The following is a 17,530-nucleotide window of genomic DNA, read 5'->3' on the forward strand; positions in this document are numbered from 1 at the left end:
ACGCTGGTGGGAGCTCAAGCGGGCCACCCTGCCTGTACCAGTTACTTGGGAGCAGTTCCTAGCGGCTTTCCATGCGGAGTATCTCCCTAAGCACATCCAACATTTAAAGGAAATTGAATTTGCTCAGTTGGTCCAGGGTAATATGACAGTGTCGGAGTATGCCCGCAAGTTCCTGGAGCTGGGCCGACATGCCCCGGAGACATTGTTGGATGAGGGCCGAAAGGCCAGGAAATTCCAGTGGGGTCTCCGCCCGGCGATCAGACAGCACTTGTTGGTGATGGAGCTCGAGACATATTCGGCAGTCCTGGCAAAGGCGCAGATCATAGAAAGGAGCTTCGACACCCGCCCTCAACTAGCGGGAAGTTCCCGACCTTCAGCCCCGCTCCGCAGGCCAGCGCCTACCATGCCGGTCCAACCCAGCAAGAGACCCAGGCCTGCCGCTCAGGGCCCTCCTCAGGCTATGGGGGCAGCTCGTGGGAAGATCTGCCAGTACTGCGGCAGGGATCATGGGGACCGACCCTGCTACCGCCTCAACAACACCTGTCGCATATGCGGCAGTGCCCAGCACTATGCGAGGGAGTGTCCTAGGAACCAGAATCAAGGGAGGCCTCCAATCCAGGGCAGAGTTTACAACCTTACCCAGAAGGATGCCGATGCAGACCCGGACGTGGTACATGGTATGTATACTATCTCTGGCCACATTGCTCATATTTTGTTTGATACTGGTGCATCACATTCTTTTATTTCACATGTTCTTGCTTCCAAAATTTGTGTACCACATGATAGACTTGATTCATTATTGTTTGTATCTACCGCTGGGGGGGAGACATTACTAGGAGAGGTTGTCTACAGGGCATGTGCCGTGGAGATAGCAGATAGGAAATTGAGGGTAGACCTGATAGGGTTAGACACAGGGGATTTTGATGTAATCCTAGGAATGGATTGGCTGGCGGCGTATCACGCCACCATAGACTGCTTTAATAAAAAGATTGTATTTAATCCTCCCAACGAGGAGCCATTTACAAGTTAATAAAATTATTCGGTACTGATTCTCCCAAATGACAAATTCTTTTCTTCTTAATTTCCATGTGCGTTGATATTGTATTTTCCCTAACTAGGTAAACCCAAGAAGGAAGTTTGTATCCAAGAGATTCCAGTAGTCCGAGACTTTCCAGACGTATTTCCGGATGAACTGCCCGGTCTACCAGGGGACAGAGAGGTCGAGTTCACCATAGACTTACAGCCAGGAACCCAACCCATCTCGGTAGCTCCTTACCGAATGAGCCGCATCGAGATGGAAGAGCTAAGGAAACAAATCACTGAGCTACAAAACAGTGGCTTCATTAGACACAGCATTTCCCCATGGGGTGCCGGGGTTACTTTTGCAAAGAAAGGAGATGGAACGTTGAGACTGTGTATTGATTATAGAAGGATAAACAAGGTAACAATTAAAAACAAGTACCCTCTCCCCCGGATTGATGACCTTTTCGATCAGTTGCAGGGTGCACAGGTCTTTTCTAAAATAGATCTACGATCAGGTTACCATCAGGTAAAAGTGAGAGCAGAAGACATCCCCAAGACGGCATTCCGAACCAGGTACGGACACTATGAGTTCCTGGTTATGCCGTTTGGGCTAACCAACGCCCCGGCCATCTTTATGGATCTAATGAACAGAATCTTCAGAGAGTTCTTGGATAATTTTGTCATCGTGTTCATCGATGATATCTTAGTCTACTCAAAAAGTAGAGAAGAACATGCTCACCATCTTGCCCAAGTCCTCCAGGTACTCAGGGAAAAGAAGTTGTATGCAAAGTTGAGCAAGTGTGGATTTTGGCTCGAGCAAACCGCCTTCCTAGGACATGTTATATCGAAGGAAGGGGTGTCGGTGAACCCCGAAAAGGTTGAAGCGGTACTTGGTTGGAAAAGGCTGACAACAGTTAAGGAAATTCGCAGTTTCCTAGGGATGGCGGGTTATTACCGCCGGTTTGTCGAAGGGTTCTCCAGTCTAGCGGCCCCTCTAACCCGACTCACAAAGAAGAATGCAAAGTTTGATTGGAATGAGAACTGCGAAAGGAGTTTTTCAGAATTGAAGAAGCGACTGACTACTGCACCCGTGCTGGCTCTACCGAGTGGATCAGGAGGGTATACAGTTTATAGTGATGCCTCCTATCTGGGCCTGGGTTGTGTCCTGATGCAGCATGGAAAGGTTATAGCATATGGGTCTAGACAGCTAAAGAATCATGAGAAGAACTATCCTACCCATGATTTGGAGCTTGCCGCAATCATACACGCCTTGAAAATCTGGCGCCATTATTTGTATGGAGAGACCTTTCAGATCTACACCGATCATAAGAGCTTGAAGCACATCTTCACTCAGAAGGATCTCAACATGGGTCAGAGAAGGTGGATGGAACTCCTCAAGGACTATGATTGTGACATCCTATACCATCCAGGTAAGGGCAACGTAGTAGCCGATGCCCTCAGTAGGAAGAGTGCAGGCACCCTAGCCCATCTGATGGTTTCGGAATGCAGGTCCATTGGGGCTACGCAGCAGGTTCGACTGCAAGATCTGAAGAGGGCCACATGTTTGAGCCACCTAGCAGTCCAACCCGAGTTAATCCAAAGAATAAAGGAAGCCCAGTCAATCGACCCCGCCCTAGTAAACTGCAAGAATGATGCAGAACAGGGAGTGAACTCAGAATTTCAGATCTCTGCCGACGGATTGATTCGTTTCAAGGACAGAATGTGTGTCCCAGACGACAATGAATTAAAAGGAGACATCATGACAGAGTCCCATAGTTCAAGGTTCGCCATGCATCCAGGAAGTACAAAAATGTACCAAACTATGCGACCCCGATTCTGGTGGAATGGGATGAAGAGAGATATAGCCGACTTTGTATCTAAGTGCTTGGTATGTCAGCAGGTCAAAGCAGAACATCAACGCCCAGGGGGGTTGCTTCAGCCTTTACCGATTCCAGAATGGAAGTGGGAACACATCACCATGGACTTCGTATCGGGACTACCCAAGGCACGATCGGGACACGATGCCATATGGGTAATTGTTGACCGACTCACTAAGTCTTCCCACTTCCTGGCCATCAGAATGACTGATTCGTTGGACAAGTTGGCAAGAATGTATGTCCCGGAAATAGTCAGACTGCATGGGGTCCCAGTAACAGTGGTATCCGACAGGGATCCCAGATTCACTTCTCGGTTTTGGAATAGTTTCCAGCAAGCTATGGGAACAAAGCTGTCCCTCAGTACTGCCTTCCACCCCCAAACCGATGGACAATCAGAGAGGACAATCCGTACGCTGGAGGATATGCTCCGAGCTTGTGTCCTTGACTCCGGAGGCCATTGGGACGACCATCTACCCCTGATAGAGTTTGCCTACAACAACAGTTACCAAGCAAGCATCGGCATGGCCCCATACGAGGCGCTATACGGGCGTCCGTGCAGGTCACCGATTTGTTGGGAGGAAGTGGGCGATAGAAGATTGTTTGGCCCGGATTTAGTGGAAGAAACCACGTCCAAGATAGTTAAGATCAAGAAGAACATCCAGACAGCTCAGAGTAGGCAAAAGAGCTATGCTGATACCCGAAGGAGGGACCTGGCCTTTGAGAAAGGTGACCGGGTGTTTCTTAAAGTCACCCCCTTCAAGGGAATTAGTAGGTTCGGCAGAAGGGGAAAATTAAACCCCAGATACATTGGACCCTTTGAAATCTTAGACAAGATTGGTACCACTGCCTACAGACTTGCACTGCCCCCTGAGCTCTCCCGGGTTCACAATGTGTTTCATGTATCTATGCTGCGCAAGTACAATCCGGACCCTTCTCATGTCGTGGCTCATGAACCGCTCTCACTCCGAGAGGACTTGTCTTATGAAGAAGTACCGGTCAGTATCACGGACCGAGAAAGCAGAATACTCCGTAACCGGGAAATATCATTTGTAAAAGTCTTGTGGCAGAACCACACGCCTAGGGAGGCGACTTGGGAGCTGGAATCAGAATTTAGGGCCCAATATCCTCATCTGTTTGATCAAGAGTAATGAGGCAAATTTGGGGACCAAATTTCTTTATGGGGGGGAGAGTTGTAGCACCCGGAAAGGAGGAGGAAAAAAAAAAAAAAAAAAAAAAAAAAAAAAGGGGGGCCACGTCAGCAGCCACGTCAGCAGGCCCGGTCAGCAGTCCCGGCCAACCGGGGCCTGCCACGTGGCAAGATCGCGTCACTCCAAAAGGAGCCACGTTGGCGATCCGCGTGGGTGCGATCCGACGGCCCAGATCAATCACGCGATCGGACGGCCCAGATTCAAACGCACGGACGGCCCAGATTCAATCAAAAACGAACGGCCCAGATTAAAACGAAACGAACGGCTGTGATCAAAAGGCAAGGGGTTATAAATAGAACCCCCACACCAGACCAAAAACCCTAGCCGCCAGCCGCTCGCCGGAGAAGACGAACCAGAGGCCGACCGCCGCCACCCGCCGCCACTCGCCGCCGCACCGGGGAAATTTCCGACCGCCGATCGAGGTAAATTTCATACCCCCGACTCGTTTTTCCCCACTGATTCCTCCTATGGCCAAATCGAAGCCGAAATCCCGGCCAAACGGTCGGAATACGCGGCCGAAGCCCAGCGGCGCCGCCGCGCCCCCTCTCGGTTTTTGCCTCCGACGAGGCCCTTCCCGGCCTCCGTTCGATGCAATTTTTATATCACCGTGATCACCATTCTTTTCTCTACAGGTTGACTGAAGCCAAATCACCAAAACACGAACTTCGCCGGAGAGTCGCCGTACCCGAGAGCGCCGCCGCCGGTAAGCTCCGCTTTTCCGTGATTTTTTGGCCCCCCGAGGGCCCTAGGGTTGTTTTCTGACAAGGACCAATGCGAGTGTGGCCGAAAACAGTCAACCCGAGGCGACTCGCCGCCGCCAGCGGCGGCGCCGTCGCCGGAGCACGGCGGAGCCGCCGTGCCGGAGTTGCGATTTGGGCCGAAAGAGGCCCTGGGCCTAATTTGGATTTTTTTTGGAACCCGTGCAGGTACTGTTAGCGTGTTTCAGTTCCCCGGGAAAAATTCAGGGAAAATTAGGGACAGCCTGCAGGCGCACTGTGAATCGTATTCGGATCCCGAAAACAAGTAAGGACCCCTCACCCTATTTCCTATCACGGTATTAAAGTTCAAAATGATAAAACAGTATTTCTTGAATTAACGCATGTGTGAAATTGCTTAAGGTTGGTAATGGAGCCCGAGTCTAGTGTGATTGATGATTTACTGTTATTTGGCCTGTTTACAGCTTTAAATGCAAAATGAGGTTTGATGTGTTCATTTTACAGATTTGTGTGCATGTACTACGTTTTTATTAATTATGGGTTGAATGACTGAGAAACTGATACTGTATGTTGTCTGTCTGGTATGAATTACGATTTGCTTGTTTAAATGTGAATTGATGATGCTGATTGAGGAAAAGGAAAAATGAAAGATTGTGTAGACTGATAATTGTATTATGGGGGTCAGCCTGACTAGATATCCTGGGAGATGGTGGACGGACCGGGTCCGTAGGGAACCCTACCGGGATTGTGGTCTCACATGCCGGACGGGATATGGAGATCTTATGGTTTTGGCGCCCATACCGGACGGGGTATGGGGACGGCCCGTTTCACCCTCATACCGGACGGGGTATTGAGGTTTATGGTTTTGGCGCCCATACCGGACGGGGTATGGGGACGGCCCGTTTCACCCTCATACCGGACGGGGTATTGAGGTTCATGGTTTTGGCGCCCATACCGGACGGGGTATGGGGACGGCCCTGGAAACTGATTATGAATGTTAAAGGTTAACGGGTAGCGGAACCCCTATGGACCCCCACGGATACTAGTAGGCTGGTAAATGAGAAAAAAAAGATATGTTGTACAATGATTGAATTACAATAGGCGTGATAAGTGTTATGTTTTACAGCTTAGATTATTCAATGATTATGATAATGTTATTGTTTTTCTCATATTGTTTTCATAAATTCCACCAAGGTAAGTGGATGGTAAAAGTTTTATTATTGATAAAAGGTTTTGTTGTTAATAAACGAGTTTATTGTAAATTATGCTCCATTGGTCTTTTTGTGGTTTTCTACCCACCTTTATCTCCGTGACGGTGAGATATCGTGATGTTCTTACTGGGCTAGTGTAGCTCACTCCTTAATTAACCATTTCAGATCAGGAAGACATGGTTCCCGAGCCCGTTCCGCAGGAGGACGACGAAGGGGATGCCTAGAGACTCTGTAGTCATACGCATAGTTTATTTTCGAGTTTTCTTTCTTAGTTAGTTTAACCTTTTATATTTTAAGTACGTTTGTTTGGTTTTTCGTGTAAGGGATGTTAACTGAAATTTTGATCTCGCTTCCGCATTCGATATATTTAAATACTCATTTCATTTTTATATTTTCCGGGGCCGTTATACAAATTACCAGAGAGAAATAAAATTATAAAAACAAGGTTTTATCCCTATTTATTTTTTTATTGAAATATTAAATAATAATTAGTTTATATTTTTCTAATAATAATCATTGATTTTATTTTTTAAATAAACATAATAATTTTTTATAATTTTGACAAATGATAACGTACCAAGTGTAATTTTTTTGGATGTGATTTTTTTCATTATATTAATATTTTACTATGATAAATTAAAATCTATTAGTTTTTATTTTGTAGTAAAAATCAAATAATTAAAATAATCTTTTCTCACAATTTATATTATTATACAGATATTATTTAATATATTTGAAATCTCTTACTGATTTTTTAGCATAATTTTTACTCATTCTATACATAATTAATTTTTAAAAATAATGTTATATACAGGAACGTGGATAAGTGACCCTATGTTATTAGTTAAATTTTCAATTTTAATATATTTCTTACAAATAAATTGTAAATAATTTGAATATTTATTATACATATGTAATTTTTAAATAATAACTATTTTATATATAAATAAATTGTTAAGTAAATATTCATAATAATTATTTGATTTTCGATATAAGACTTCAAGCCAAATCTTATTAATTACTAATTAATTTTCTTTTACATAAGTAATCAGTAATTATTATTTTTAATTTATGTTACTATTTTTTTTTTTCTTTAAACAAATAATTAAATTAGTATCCGACTTTTAATATTTATTTTAATTTAATTTCTTATATTTCTTTCCTTACAAAAGTTGTTTCCAATTTAATTTCTAACATTTTACTTCGTTTTAAATATCTAATTTCTGTCCACTTTTTAATAAAATAATTTATATTTCTTTTTAATAAAATAATTTAATTTAGTTTCTAACATTTTACTTTGTTTTAAATAATTTAAAAATAATGCGTAAATAATTTTTATTAATTAATTAATCAAAATTATTTTTTTAAGATAAAAATGATCTAATAATTATAACTTTTTCTCATCAAAATTTCTCATCTCAACTTAGAAGTTTAGCTGATCCCTGAAAATATTGCCAATGAATATCTACTGCATGTTTCCAAGTTCAGACAATTCCCTGTACGGGAATACGCAGATGAAATCCTTTCTTTTCTCTGCGCCTTTGTTCTCTATGAATGTGATTATATGCATGGATCAAGAAGCATCAGGCAAGTCCTCCTTGGAATCTTCGGAATCAGTACCATCAACCATTTTCTCAAGTGAACCTAGATCCCCAGCTTCAGAAAGAGCATGTAATCGAAGTTTGTCTGCATCTTCACTGAGAGAAGTAGATGAAGGAAACTACATTAGTAATATCAGTTGAAAGTTTTGTTATGACTATAGAAAGAAGGAAGGATAAAGAAGCTACAGCATTTTTCATCATTTAACCAAATAAAGAGTATAAAGTTCACAAAGAATTCCCTACTCTGTAACTCCAAATATTTCCTTGACAATTAAAGAGTTATCCCTTGAACAGAACTCGGGCAGCTGGTTCGAAAAAGCCAAGACAACAACAGAGTCAATCCAACATGCTATATAGTGCTAAAGAAACATTACATACTACTGCACAATTATGGAAGCAAGCAATGTTATCCTAGTAACCTAACCAATTTAAATATAGAACCCCTCGAGACAAACGGAAACTCAGAAGTCACTTGGATTACATTCGGATAATACATCAGAATAAGATTTAAAGTGAAGCATTATATATGACATGACTGTTTCCAAGACACAAATCAATTAACATATAAACCCCACATGTTTCAAAGTCCAAGATCCAGTTGATCGAGAAAAATGAATAATAAGATAATTTCACAAGATAGTCTTCAAAAAGCAACAACAGATAGTCTTCAAAAAGCAACAACACAGAAATAGTCTGTTCAAATAAAAGACTCCTAAACAGGAAATTTGTACAAGAAAAGTATTGAAATGCAACATAAAATACCGAATCAGAAATAGCAGTCCTGAGGAGGTAACTCATTAGTTGTTCAACCACATACCTCAGAAAGATAGAAAACCTTTCCAAAAAGGGCTTGTACAGCAAGCTTTCTCTTAAATCCTTTCTCAGTAAATCCTGACATGTCCATTACAACTGGGCCTGGAAGCAAAGAAAAGCCGTCAGCATCTGATAAACCAGTATCAACACTAAGACATTTCTCTTACTTCATCTGGACTTATCATTTACTTCGTCTGGTTCAGATCACTTAATAACATTAAAAAAAAAAAACTTTTTTTATGAAAGGACGAATTACTTCCAGAAAGTCTGTGTACATAAGGTGATATAAGATAAAGAGACTTTGAATCTCAATAATCAAAACAATATTTTAATATTTGAATAATAATCATAAATACTCTACTTCATAACTAAGATAGATGTCTTATTTATAGGTACAAAGTATAATTAGAAATAAAAAATCTAGAAAATCAAGAAAATAGAAAAACAAACTAAATAGAAAGAACTACGAGAATAATTAGGAAAAGAAAATTAAATCTTCCCATTTTTATTTATCACAAACTTTCTTTTATTTCGACTAGAAAAAGAAATGCAATGTTCCTATTTCTTTTAGCATAAAACTTTACAAAACATTTATTTTCCTTTATTAGTTTCTGCATCATATCCTTAATTATTGAAATATGCCCACTTAAGGATCCTCTTGTTCTGCATCAGAAGGTGTCCATACACTGTAGCTCTAGATCAATAATTTCAACTGTTTCCTGTAGAGCAAAATTAAACATTTGCAAAGAAAAAATCCACATTCATGTGACATGTTCATTTTATCCATGGCTTTATAGTTGCTGGTAGTTTGGCAAGTTAGAAGATGTATGAAAGAATAAATAAGAACTAAAAAAAAGTTGCCAACATAACCAACTCAGAACCATAACCAAGACAATCGACAAGCAGAATGAACACCAGGATCCATTGTAAATCTCCAAATTGAACGTTTTTCAAAGGGTAAAATTGCATCTAAAGGTCAATTAACTAAAGAATAGAACCATGATAAAATCCCAAATGAAATGATAACAGAAGAGTTCATCTCAGAGGGTCTTTGATGCACACTATTTGGTGATAGAATTGACACATAAAAGAAAATGAAGTAATATTTACTGAAATATTTCAAAGAGATTATTAGAAATCTGTTTCAAAGTGTAGGTGATGTAAGCATGGTCCATAAAGAGATGGACGACCAAGAGAAATCAACCCGCAGCAAAACCCGATCCAATGGAGGATGACAGCCAAGGAAGACTCAGAAAAAGTGTTACCATGCCAAGTGGACCCATCACTTTAGAAAGAGCAAAAAGGTTACAACAAACCTTTTAACTTTTTATCCAAGAATGGATTAATGAGGAGGACGGATTTGGATCAAGTGAAGAAGCCCAAGAGAAGAAGAAAACAAGTTCATTAACTCAAAGGTATAATGGTCCATGCAACTCAATCCAAGTGGAAGAAGAAAATAAGCAATAAAAAAAAAAGATTTTCCCATGAAGGATAGATCTTCTGCCCATGAGATTTTCTACCATACTCCAGCAGAAAATTTTCTCATTTAAAGGAAGAATCAGCCAAAAGAAAAGATTTCTTACTAAACTATGTGATATTTTAAAAGAAGAGAAAATCAAATTTCATTCCTTAAAGAATGAAATCCCCCATGGCTTAGGAAAGATATGAGTGATCTCTTTACTCCTTTAATGGTCAACCCTAATTTACCATATTACTTTTCATATTTTCTCCACAATTAATTAAAATATTTACATTTAAAAATGTAAGATCCTGTTTAGTCTATTTTACTCAAAATTTTCTTAATTTTTATTATTTTCTCATTCAAAACAAGATTTAATTTTCTTATAATTTTACTATTAATTTAAAAAATTTATTTTCTTATAATACACATGACTTACTTTATAAATAGGTGTTCAATTCACAATTATAATTATTCAAGTTTCAATTAATAAAATTATAAAGTTTCTTTCAACTAGTAAATTGTCTTCATTCTTTTTGTTAAGGAATTGAATCAATTTATCAAGATATTCCTTGTAACGTTTTTCCTATTCCTATTCTTTTAATTTCCTAATAATTTTAATTCTTATCACTCTATTGATAACGGGTTAAGTAGAGAGGTTTTTATAGGATTTAAGTTTTGGTGCCTTAATGAACATTGTGGATTACATTGTTAATTCTGGTTCCGCATCAGTAGGTTTATAACATTCCACATCATAATCCAGTATAACCAACCAGCAAGACCAAGGCCAGAGAAAGTACATGAACTACTCACAAAATGTCAAAAGACAAATGAAAATTTGGGACAAATGCAGCCACACATTAGAAGAGCAACATGTGACCAAGGCTGCAGAGATCATTGTAATAAAATCCAAGTAATGGAGGATTAAAAAGAATAATGATCACAAAATAAAGACCAAAAATGCTAAAAGTCGAAACATTCATCTTAGGCCATGAATATATGAATGAAATGGTTACAAAACCATATGAAAATTTTACCAGGTTAGAGGAAAACATTGTTAACGTTAGTGTAGAACAACAATACCATAATATTTCCACAACTCCATCCAACAACATCACTTGAACAGAAGTCTTCATTTCAGCATCAAACAAAAGCAATGACAGGAGTTTCATGGAGCATAAATCGATTATGACTACTGAAGGCTGGTGCCACCATGTAACCCCTAACCTTTCATATCCACTTCTGTTGCTAACAATATTCTTAACTCACCTAACCACTTCAATATCCCTACCAAAACTTGGTGGTCTCTCAGCTAGTCAGTCTAGCATTGGCTAGGAAGAAAATGACGACTGAAAATAAAGCATTGACCTCCTAAATAACAATTTATGGCAAATCATCAACATCCAAGTTATCCAAAATGCTAGCCATTAAAAAGGAGATTATTTGTTTTGGCATTTCAATCTGTAACATTAGAATTCAGATAGACAAGTCCCATTTAGTGCAAAAGAACAATCACCAACTTATGCCAAATATAAAATCCACTCAAGGGATACTGGACCTTTTGAACATGTATAATATTTCTATATTTACCAAAAGAGAAGAGCTTGCAGTTAAAATATATACATAAGCCTGGAGCTAAAATGGATTACCTTTTTCTCGGACAATTCTCCTTGAGATTTCATTTAAAATTTCAGCAACCTGGGAATCATCTAACAAAGATGCTTTTCTAAGGTGGATTAAGTCAGCAACAAGGCTGGGATTAAACGGTTTTTCATTCAATGCATATCGAATGTACTTGCGCAAAATGTCCTCCATGCTAAAATCTGTCTGGATATTAATTAGTAGCTGCTATCAAAACCCAGATGGAAAAATACATGCTTGAATAGCAGCAAAAATAACAAAATGAACAAGTGTATCACCTTTTTCTGCGTTATGTACATGGACACAGTTCAGACTTCAGAAAAGAGCCAAAACAGTTATGAACTCTCATTTAGCCTTCTAAAGCACATAAATATACTTAGCTTTTTTGGGATTACCTTTCCCTTTGTTAGAGACCATATACTTGGAAATGATAGACCATAAGACATATCTAAACAGCAAAATGAATTCTTTTGTCCAACCTATCCAGTCTAAGGTCATTTTTCCTAAAACTAAAAAAGAGAGAGTCTAACTAAGATCGTAGCTTTAGCAAGATGTTTTTTTTCCCTTTTACTAGTTAGATAATAGTGTTTAAGAGTGAATCTTGCTGAGTCGACTACATGGTTCATATCTCTGGATACTTGAGATGAATTACTGCAACAAGCGAATTTCAAGAGATGAATCTGACCAAGTTTACCGTAATTTCAGTTAAAGGATTACTTCTATGATAACCAGCAAACACTAATAAAATTATGAAAGCAATAGTGCATAACAGCATTGCAAAACATTACTATGCTATTTGTCTATAGTATTTTTAGCTTGTCTTTGTTCCATTTCTCGATCGGTTCCTAGTCAATTTCTTGATTCTTCTCTCAGCCTAAGAGAGCGCTTGGGATTGATGGAAAAAAAATGTCCTTAAAACAGTGAGGTGCTTTAAATTACCTTAAGGAAACAAATTTTATTCAAAAAATAGGTTACTACACGTTTGGATAGAGTGCTAATCCTAAAAAATAACAAGTTTCTTTTTATTAAAAAATCAATGAAGATACATATATTTTTATAAATAGTTAGGACTTGGATTTTTTTATGTATATATTGTTAATTTGAAGAAAACATCAATAAGATAATTAAGTAAATTGGTTAAATTAAAAAATAAGGAATTTTTTGTTAGGAATAGGATAGATATTTTCTACCTTCTTCAAGTTCATTTTAAGAACCCGATATGCATAACTATAAGCACTGAATCAACATTTCCAATCACCCCCTTAATAAGCATAATTAGGACATTACAAGTTGTGCTTTAATCACCATTCTACTTAGATTCCTTGATGGTGTGAATTCAATTCCAATCTTCAAAGGTGAGAATTAACTCTCCCCCAAATAGCATACCAAAGACGAGCTACTCTGTTAGAAACTTTTTAAGGCAGAGATTCGTTCAACAGATATTTGCCTCACCTTTTGCGCTAGACCTTTTAGAGCTGAATGTTGCACTGCATCTCTTCCTTTCTGGAATAACTCGTCTATTGATTTACATAGCAAAGCATTTTTATTCACCTGAGCAGAAAAAGAAAAACCCTTAAAATAAAACATAAAATCAAGTGCATAGAAATTCATATGATAAGGACACAAATATCTGTAATGTGGATGCTGATAATCCAAAACCAATAAACCCAAAAGACATACAGACATCGTATAGATAAAACTAAGAAGAAATTTAGGTAGGCAGATAAGAAAATGACAGAATAAGGAAATGAGGGGGAGAAAGACCAGTCTCCTGCGTTTGGCCTTAGGCGAAGTGAATTTCTTAACGGTCTTAACAAAAGCAATGACGAAGGTGATGCCGGCGTAGGCCAAGGGGATAGCAAGGATCCATGGCAAGGAGCTGGTGCCCACTCTGGGCCCAGGAATTGCCTGCGTTACAGAGCCAGTGAATTCAACAAGATCCAATGCCTTTTCATGAATCCATGGCAGCTCCTCCTCTACTTCCACCTCCACCTCCTTTTTTTCTTCACCGTTATTCTTGGAATGATTAGATGTTGACTGCTTCTTGCTCTCTGCTGCAATGGCATTTGAGCTCTTGACCGATGCCGAGACTAGAATCGGTGAAATTTTCGGTCTGTGTGATTGGAAAAAAGGAATCCAGGGGGTGAGTGCGGACTTGGAATTTAGGAGAGGAGGAAAGGGTAGTTTTGGGATTTTGTGAGGTCTGATAAGCAACTGTGAAGAAGCAAAAGAAGATGAAGAGGGAGATGAAGAAGTAACGAAAGCCATGAGTGAATTTTTTCTGAAGGTTAGCTCCCAGTCAGCAGCCACACCCACACCTTACAAGGGTTTATGGGTTTTGTCTCATTTTATTTTTATTTATTTATTTCTTTGATAAAAACGGGTTTTTATTTTTTATTTTTTTTTAAAAAAAAAAACAACCTTTAGAATATGGTAAAAAGAAATTAATGATAATTTATTTACCAATTATATAAAATTAGCTGCTGACTATATTATTATAATTTAATGATATTTTTAGTTAAATAATTTAATTAAATTTTTTACATAATAAAAATTATACTAAATGTGCACTAAAAGTTCTCTTAAAATTAAAACCAGCATATCATTGTTATATTTTTTTAGTTCAAATAAATTTTTAAAGTAAACTTAGTGATAGTATACCTAAAACTATATTCTTACATTTGTATGTTTTAAATTTCAAAGTAATTATATTGTCTACTTTTTAAGAAACAAAAATATGTTTTTAATCAAAATATTTATCTACTAAATTAATTAAATATATAAATTAATCCAGAATCAAAATCAACTACATTTTTATCTCAAGTTAATTGTATATACATGAGAAAATAATCATAAGATGGAAACAATCAAAAAGAGATGTCAAATTTAGAGGAGTGAATGAAAATTTTGGTTAAAATAAAAAAAAGTTAGTCAAAAGGGAGGTACAAACTTTGAGAATAAAATTATTAAACAATAAAGTCTTAGAAAATAGTTGTAACACCCACCAAAATTTTTCTTTTTATTTTTTATTAGTAATTATAATTATTTATTTATTTATTTTATTTTAATAAAAAAATAGATTAAAAAAATTATTAAGAATTAAATTAAAAATAAATTTAGAAAAAATGGGTGAAAAATTAGGTTCGTGAGGTATTTTGAAAGAAAAATCAGAAATCGATAGTTAAAATACAATTTTAAAAAATTGCACCATGTCAGACGCCTAGTCAGCAACCCCGACCAACCAGGACGCGCCAAGTGGCAAAGGCACTGACGCGGGAGGAGTCACGTGGACAATCCGCGTGCACGCGATCGAACAACTGAGGTCTGTTCTCACACGCGGACGACCCAGAGTGAATCGCGCACGGACAGCCCAGATTGGATCGCGATGAACGGCCCAGATTCACTTCCTATTTAATCGCGATCGGACGATATAAATCAAACGCGATGAACGGCTCAGATCAAAAGCTGATGGGTATAAATAACTCCATCCGCACCGAAGAGACCCGCCACCGATAAGTTTTGATTTTTTGTATTTTTTCGGATCACAGAGGTCCTTTAGTGTGTGTGCTCACAGGAATCGATGCAAAATCGGCTGAATTCGGTCAAAAATTGCTGACCCAAGGCGAACCACCGCCGCGGGCGACAGCACCGTCGTCGGAGCACGACGGAGCCGCTGTGCCAGATTTCTAAAATTGGCCGAGCGGGCTCTGGGATTGATTTTGAGTTTATTTGGAACATTTATAGGTACTATAAGCGCGTTTCAGTTCCTAGAGAAAAATTCATGGAACTCAGGGACCATCCGTAGGCGCAGTAAACCGTTTAGCTTTTTGACGTCAAATTGAGTAAGGATTTCTCATTCTATTCCCTATCACAGAATTGAAGTTTAAATAAATAATAATACGGTATTTTGTACAAATTAAATAAATGTACACAACTAATTATGGATTGCTAATGGAGCCCAAACTGAACATTGTTCTCTATTGATTTATTTTACAATCTAAAAGTATGACAGTATCTGATTTATCTATTTTATAATTTAAATGCACGTATTACTGCATTACCAGACCACTGTTTGATTTGGGATTTAAGACATGATTGTATTACCGGATGCATGTTTATTTGTTTATGTGATTATGTTTGATTTGGTAATGGAGACTAGAGAAAAATAAGAAAGGGGTGTGATCAAATAAACAGATAGAATGAAAGCCTTACTAGCTTGCGGCGGCGATTCGCCTCGGGTTGGCCGTTTTCGGCCGTTTCTGGCTGAATTCGGCCACACTTGCATCGATCCCCGCGATAAAAGAACCCTAGGGCCCTCGGGGGGCCAAAAAATTACGAAAAACCGAAGCTTACCGGCAGCGGTGCCCTCGGGTGCGGCGGCTCTCCGGCGAGGTTCGTGTTTTTGTGATTTGGCTCTGATCAACCTGTAGAGAAAAGAATGGTGATCACGGTGATATAAAAATTGTATCAAACGGAGGCCGGGAAGGGCCTCATCGGAGGCAAAAATCGAGGAGGGGCGTGGCGGCGCCGCTGGGTTTCGGCCGTGTTTTCCGGCCGTTTGGCCGGAATTTTGGCTCTGATTTGGCCACAGGGGAACTCAGCATTGAAAAAAGAGCCGGGGTATAAAATTTACCTCGATCGGCGGTCGAAAAACTCCCCGGTGCGGCGGCGGGTGGCGGCGACCGGCTCCTCCGGCATCTGGTTCATCTTCTCCAACGAGGGCAGGTGGCTAGGGTTTTTGTGGTCAGGTGTGGGGGTTTTATTTATATCCTTTTGCCTTTTAATCACATCCGTCCATCTTGATTAAATCTGGTCAGTTCGTACTTGATTGAATCTGGGTCGTCCGTGCGCACGCTTGATCTGGGCCGTCCGTGCGCGCGGGGACGCATCTGGGCCGTCCCATCGCGCGCATGCGGATCGCCCACGTGGCCGTTTTCGGGTCGACGTGGTCTTGCCATGCGGCAGGTCCTGGTTGGCCAGGGCTGCTGACTGGGCCGCTGACATGGCGCTGACGGGGCACAATTTTTCTAAATTGCGTTTTAACCCCTGATTTCCGATTTTCTTTTCAAAAATACCCCCAGAATCCTAATTTTCACCCCTTTTTTCCAAAATCAATTTCAATTAAATCCAAATAATATTTTTACCCAATTTTATCATTATTATTATTTTATTTTTATTTAATTAAATTAAATTAAATTAAATTAATCAATTAAAATTCAAAAATTATAAAATAAACTAAATAAATTAAATTAAAAAAAATCAAAATAAAAATAATAAAAATTATAAAATTAGTGGGTGTTACATTTTTATTTTGCTTCTGCACTTAAATTATTATATATTTCTTTTAGATTTTCGGGGCTGTTACAATAGCAATAAGGTACTAAGATTATTGTGGTTCCAAACATACTATAAAGATCACTGAAAATAATGTAAGGGATCTGAGCAATTCTTGCAATGTCATAAGATATGAGAGGGCATTAGGAGTAGTACCTGGGAGGTTGCTAAAGAGGAAGTGATAGAGAAAAACTATCGTAAAAGAGTCGAGACGATGGATAAAACATGGATTAGAAGCATACTTGAAAGAGGTTGCACCATTGCCACTAGAAGAAGACCTATTAAGTGTAACCAAAGCATAATTATAAAATGTAGCTAGTAAAGTTTGACGAAAGATGACTGACAAAAAGAAGCACAACTCTATTGAAACGAGTATGGCATATATGTATGTGTTGAAATTTTGGTCCCAACAGTAACATCCATGTTAATTAATATAACCATCAAGATTTAGAGTATGACATCAAAGACATAATTCGTAATGTTGCTTAAGGTAGCAGAACCTAAAGTTACATTATAAGATCTGGTTGTGGAAAAGTATCATATTTTATTTGGTTGTTGACCAGTATGCACCTTGATGTTTTTTTAAAGTAAATAACATGGACTTGCAACTTAAAAGATCTTTTATTATGAGAGTTAAACAAATCATT

The 17,530-nt window shown here is 38.7% G+C and overlaps 1 protein-coding gene across 1 annotated transcript; it reads right to left on the minus strand.

Moving 5' to 3' along the window:
* Positions 1–7,353: 7,353 nt before the first annotated feature.
* LOC110806409 (ribosomal RNA small subunit methyltransferase J) lies at positions 7,354–13,886 on the minus strand. Its single transcript, XM_022031251.2, has 6 exons — positions 13,314–13,886; positions 13,002–13,100; positions 11,558–11,735; positions 8,454–8,551; positions 7,880–7,941; positions 7,354–7,732 (listed from the first exon to the last, which is right to left on the minus strand). Exons 1-6 carry the CDS (start codon positions 13,815–13,817, stop codon positions 7,609–7,611), a joined length of 1,065 nt encoding a protein of 354 aa, XP_021886943.1. The 5' UTR covers positions 13,818–13,886; the 3' UTR covers positions 7,354–7,608.
* Positions 13,887–17,530: the final 3,644 nt, after the last annotated feature.

Source organism: Carica papaya, chromosome 6 (genome assembly GCF_054855325.1).
Source record: "Carica papaya isolate Zhongbai chromosome 6, ASM5485532v1, whole genome shotgun sequence".
Lineage (NCBI taxonomy): Eukaryota > Viridiplantae > Streptophyta > Magnoliopsida > Brassicales > Caricaceae > Carica > Carica papaya.

Excerpts from the sequence above, each read along its gene's own strand:
- LOC110806409 (XM_022031251.2), bottom strand. The coding sequence starts at position 13,817 with ATGGCTTTCGTTACTTCTTCATCTCCCTCTTCATCTTCTTTTGCTTCT. Across the intron at positions 8,552-11,557 it reads GAGAATTGTCCGAGAAAAAG|GCCCAGTTGTAATGGACATG; the intron begins GTAATCCATTTT and ends CTTTGCTTCCAG. Across the intron at positions 7,733-7,879 it reads GAAATATTTGGAGTTACAGA|TGAAGATGCAGACAAACTTC; the intron begins GTAGGGAATTCT and ends TACTTCTCTCAG.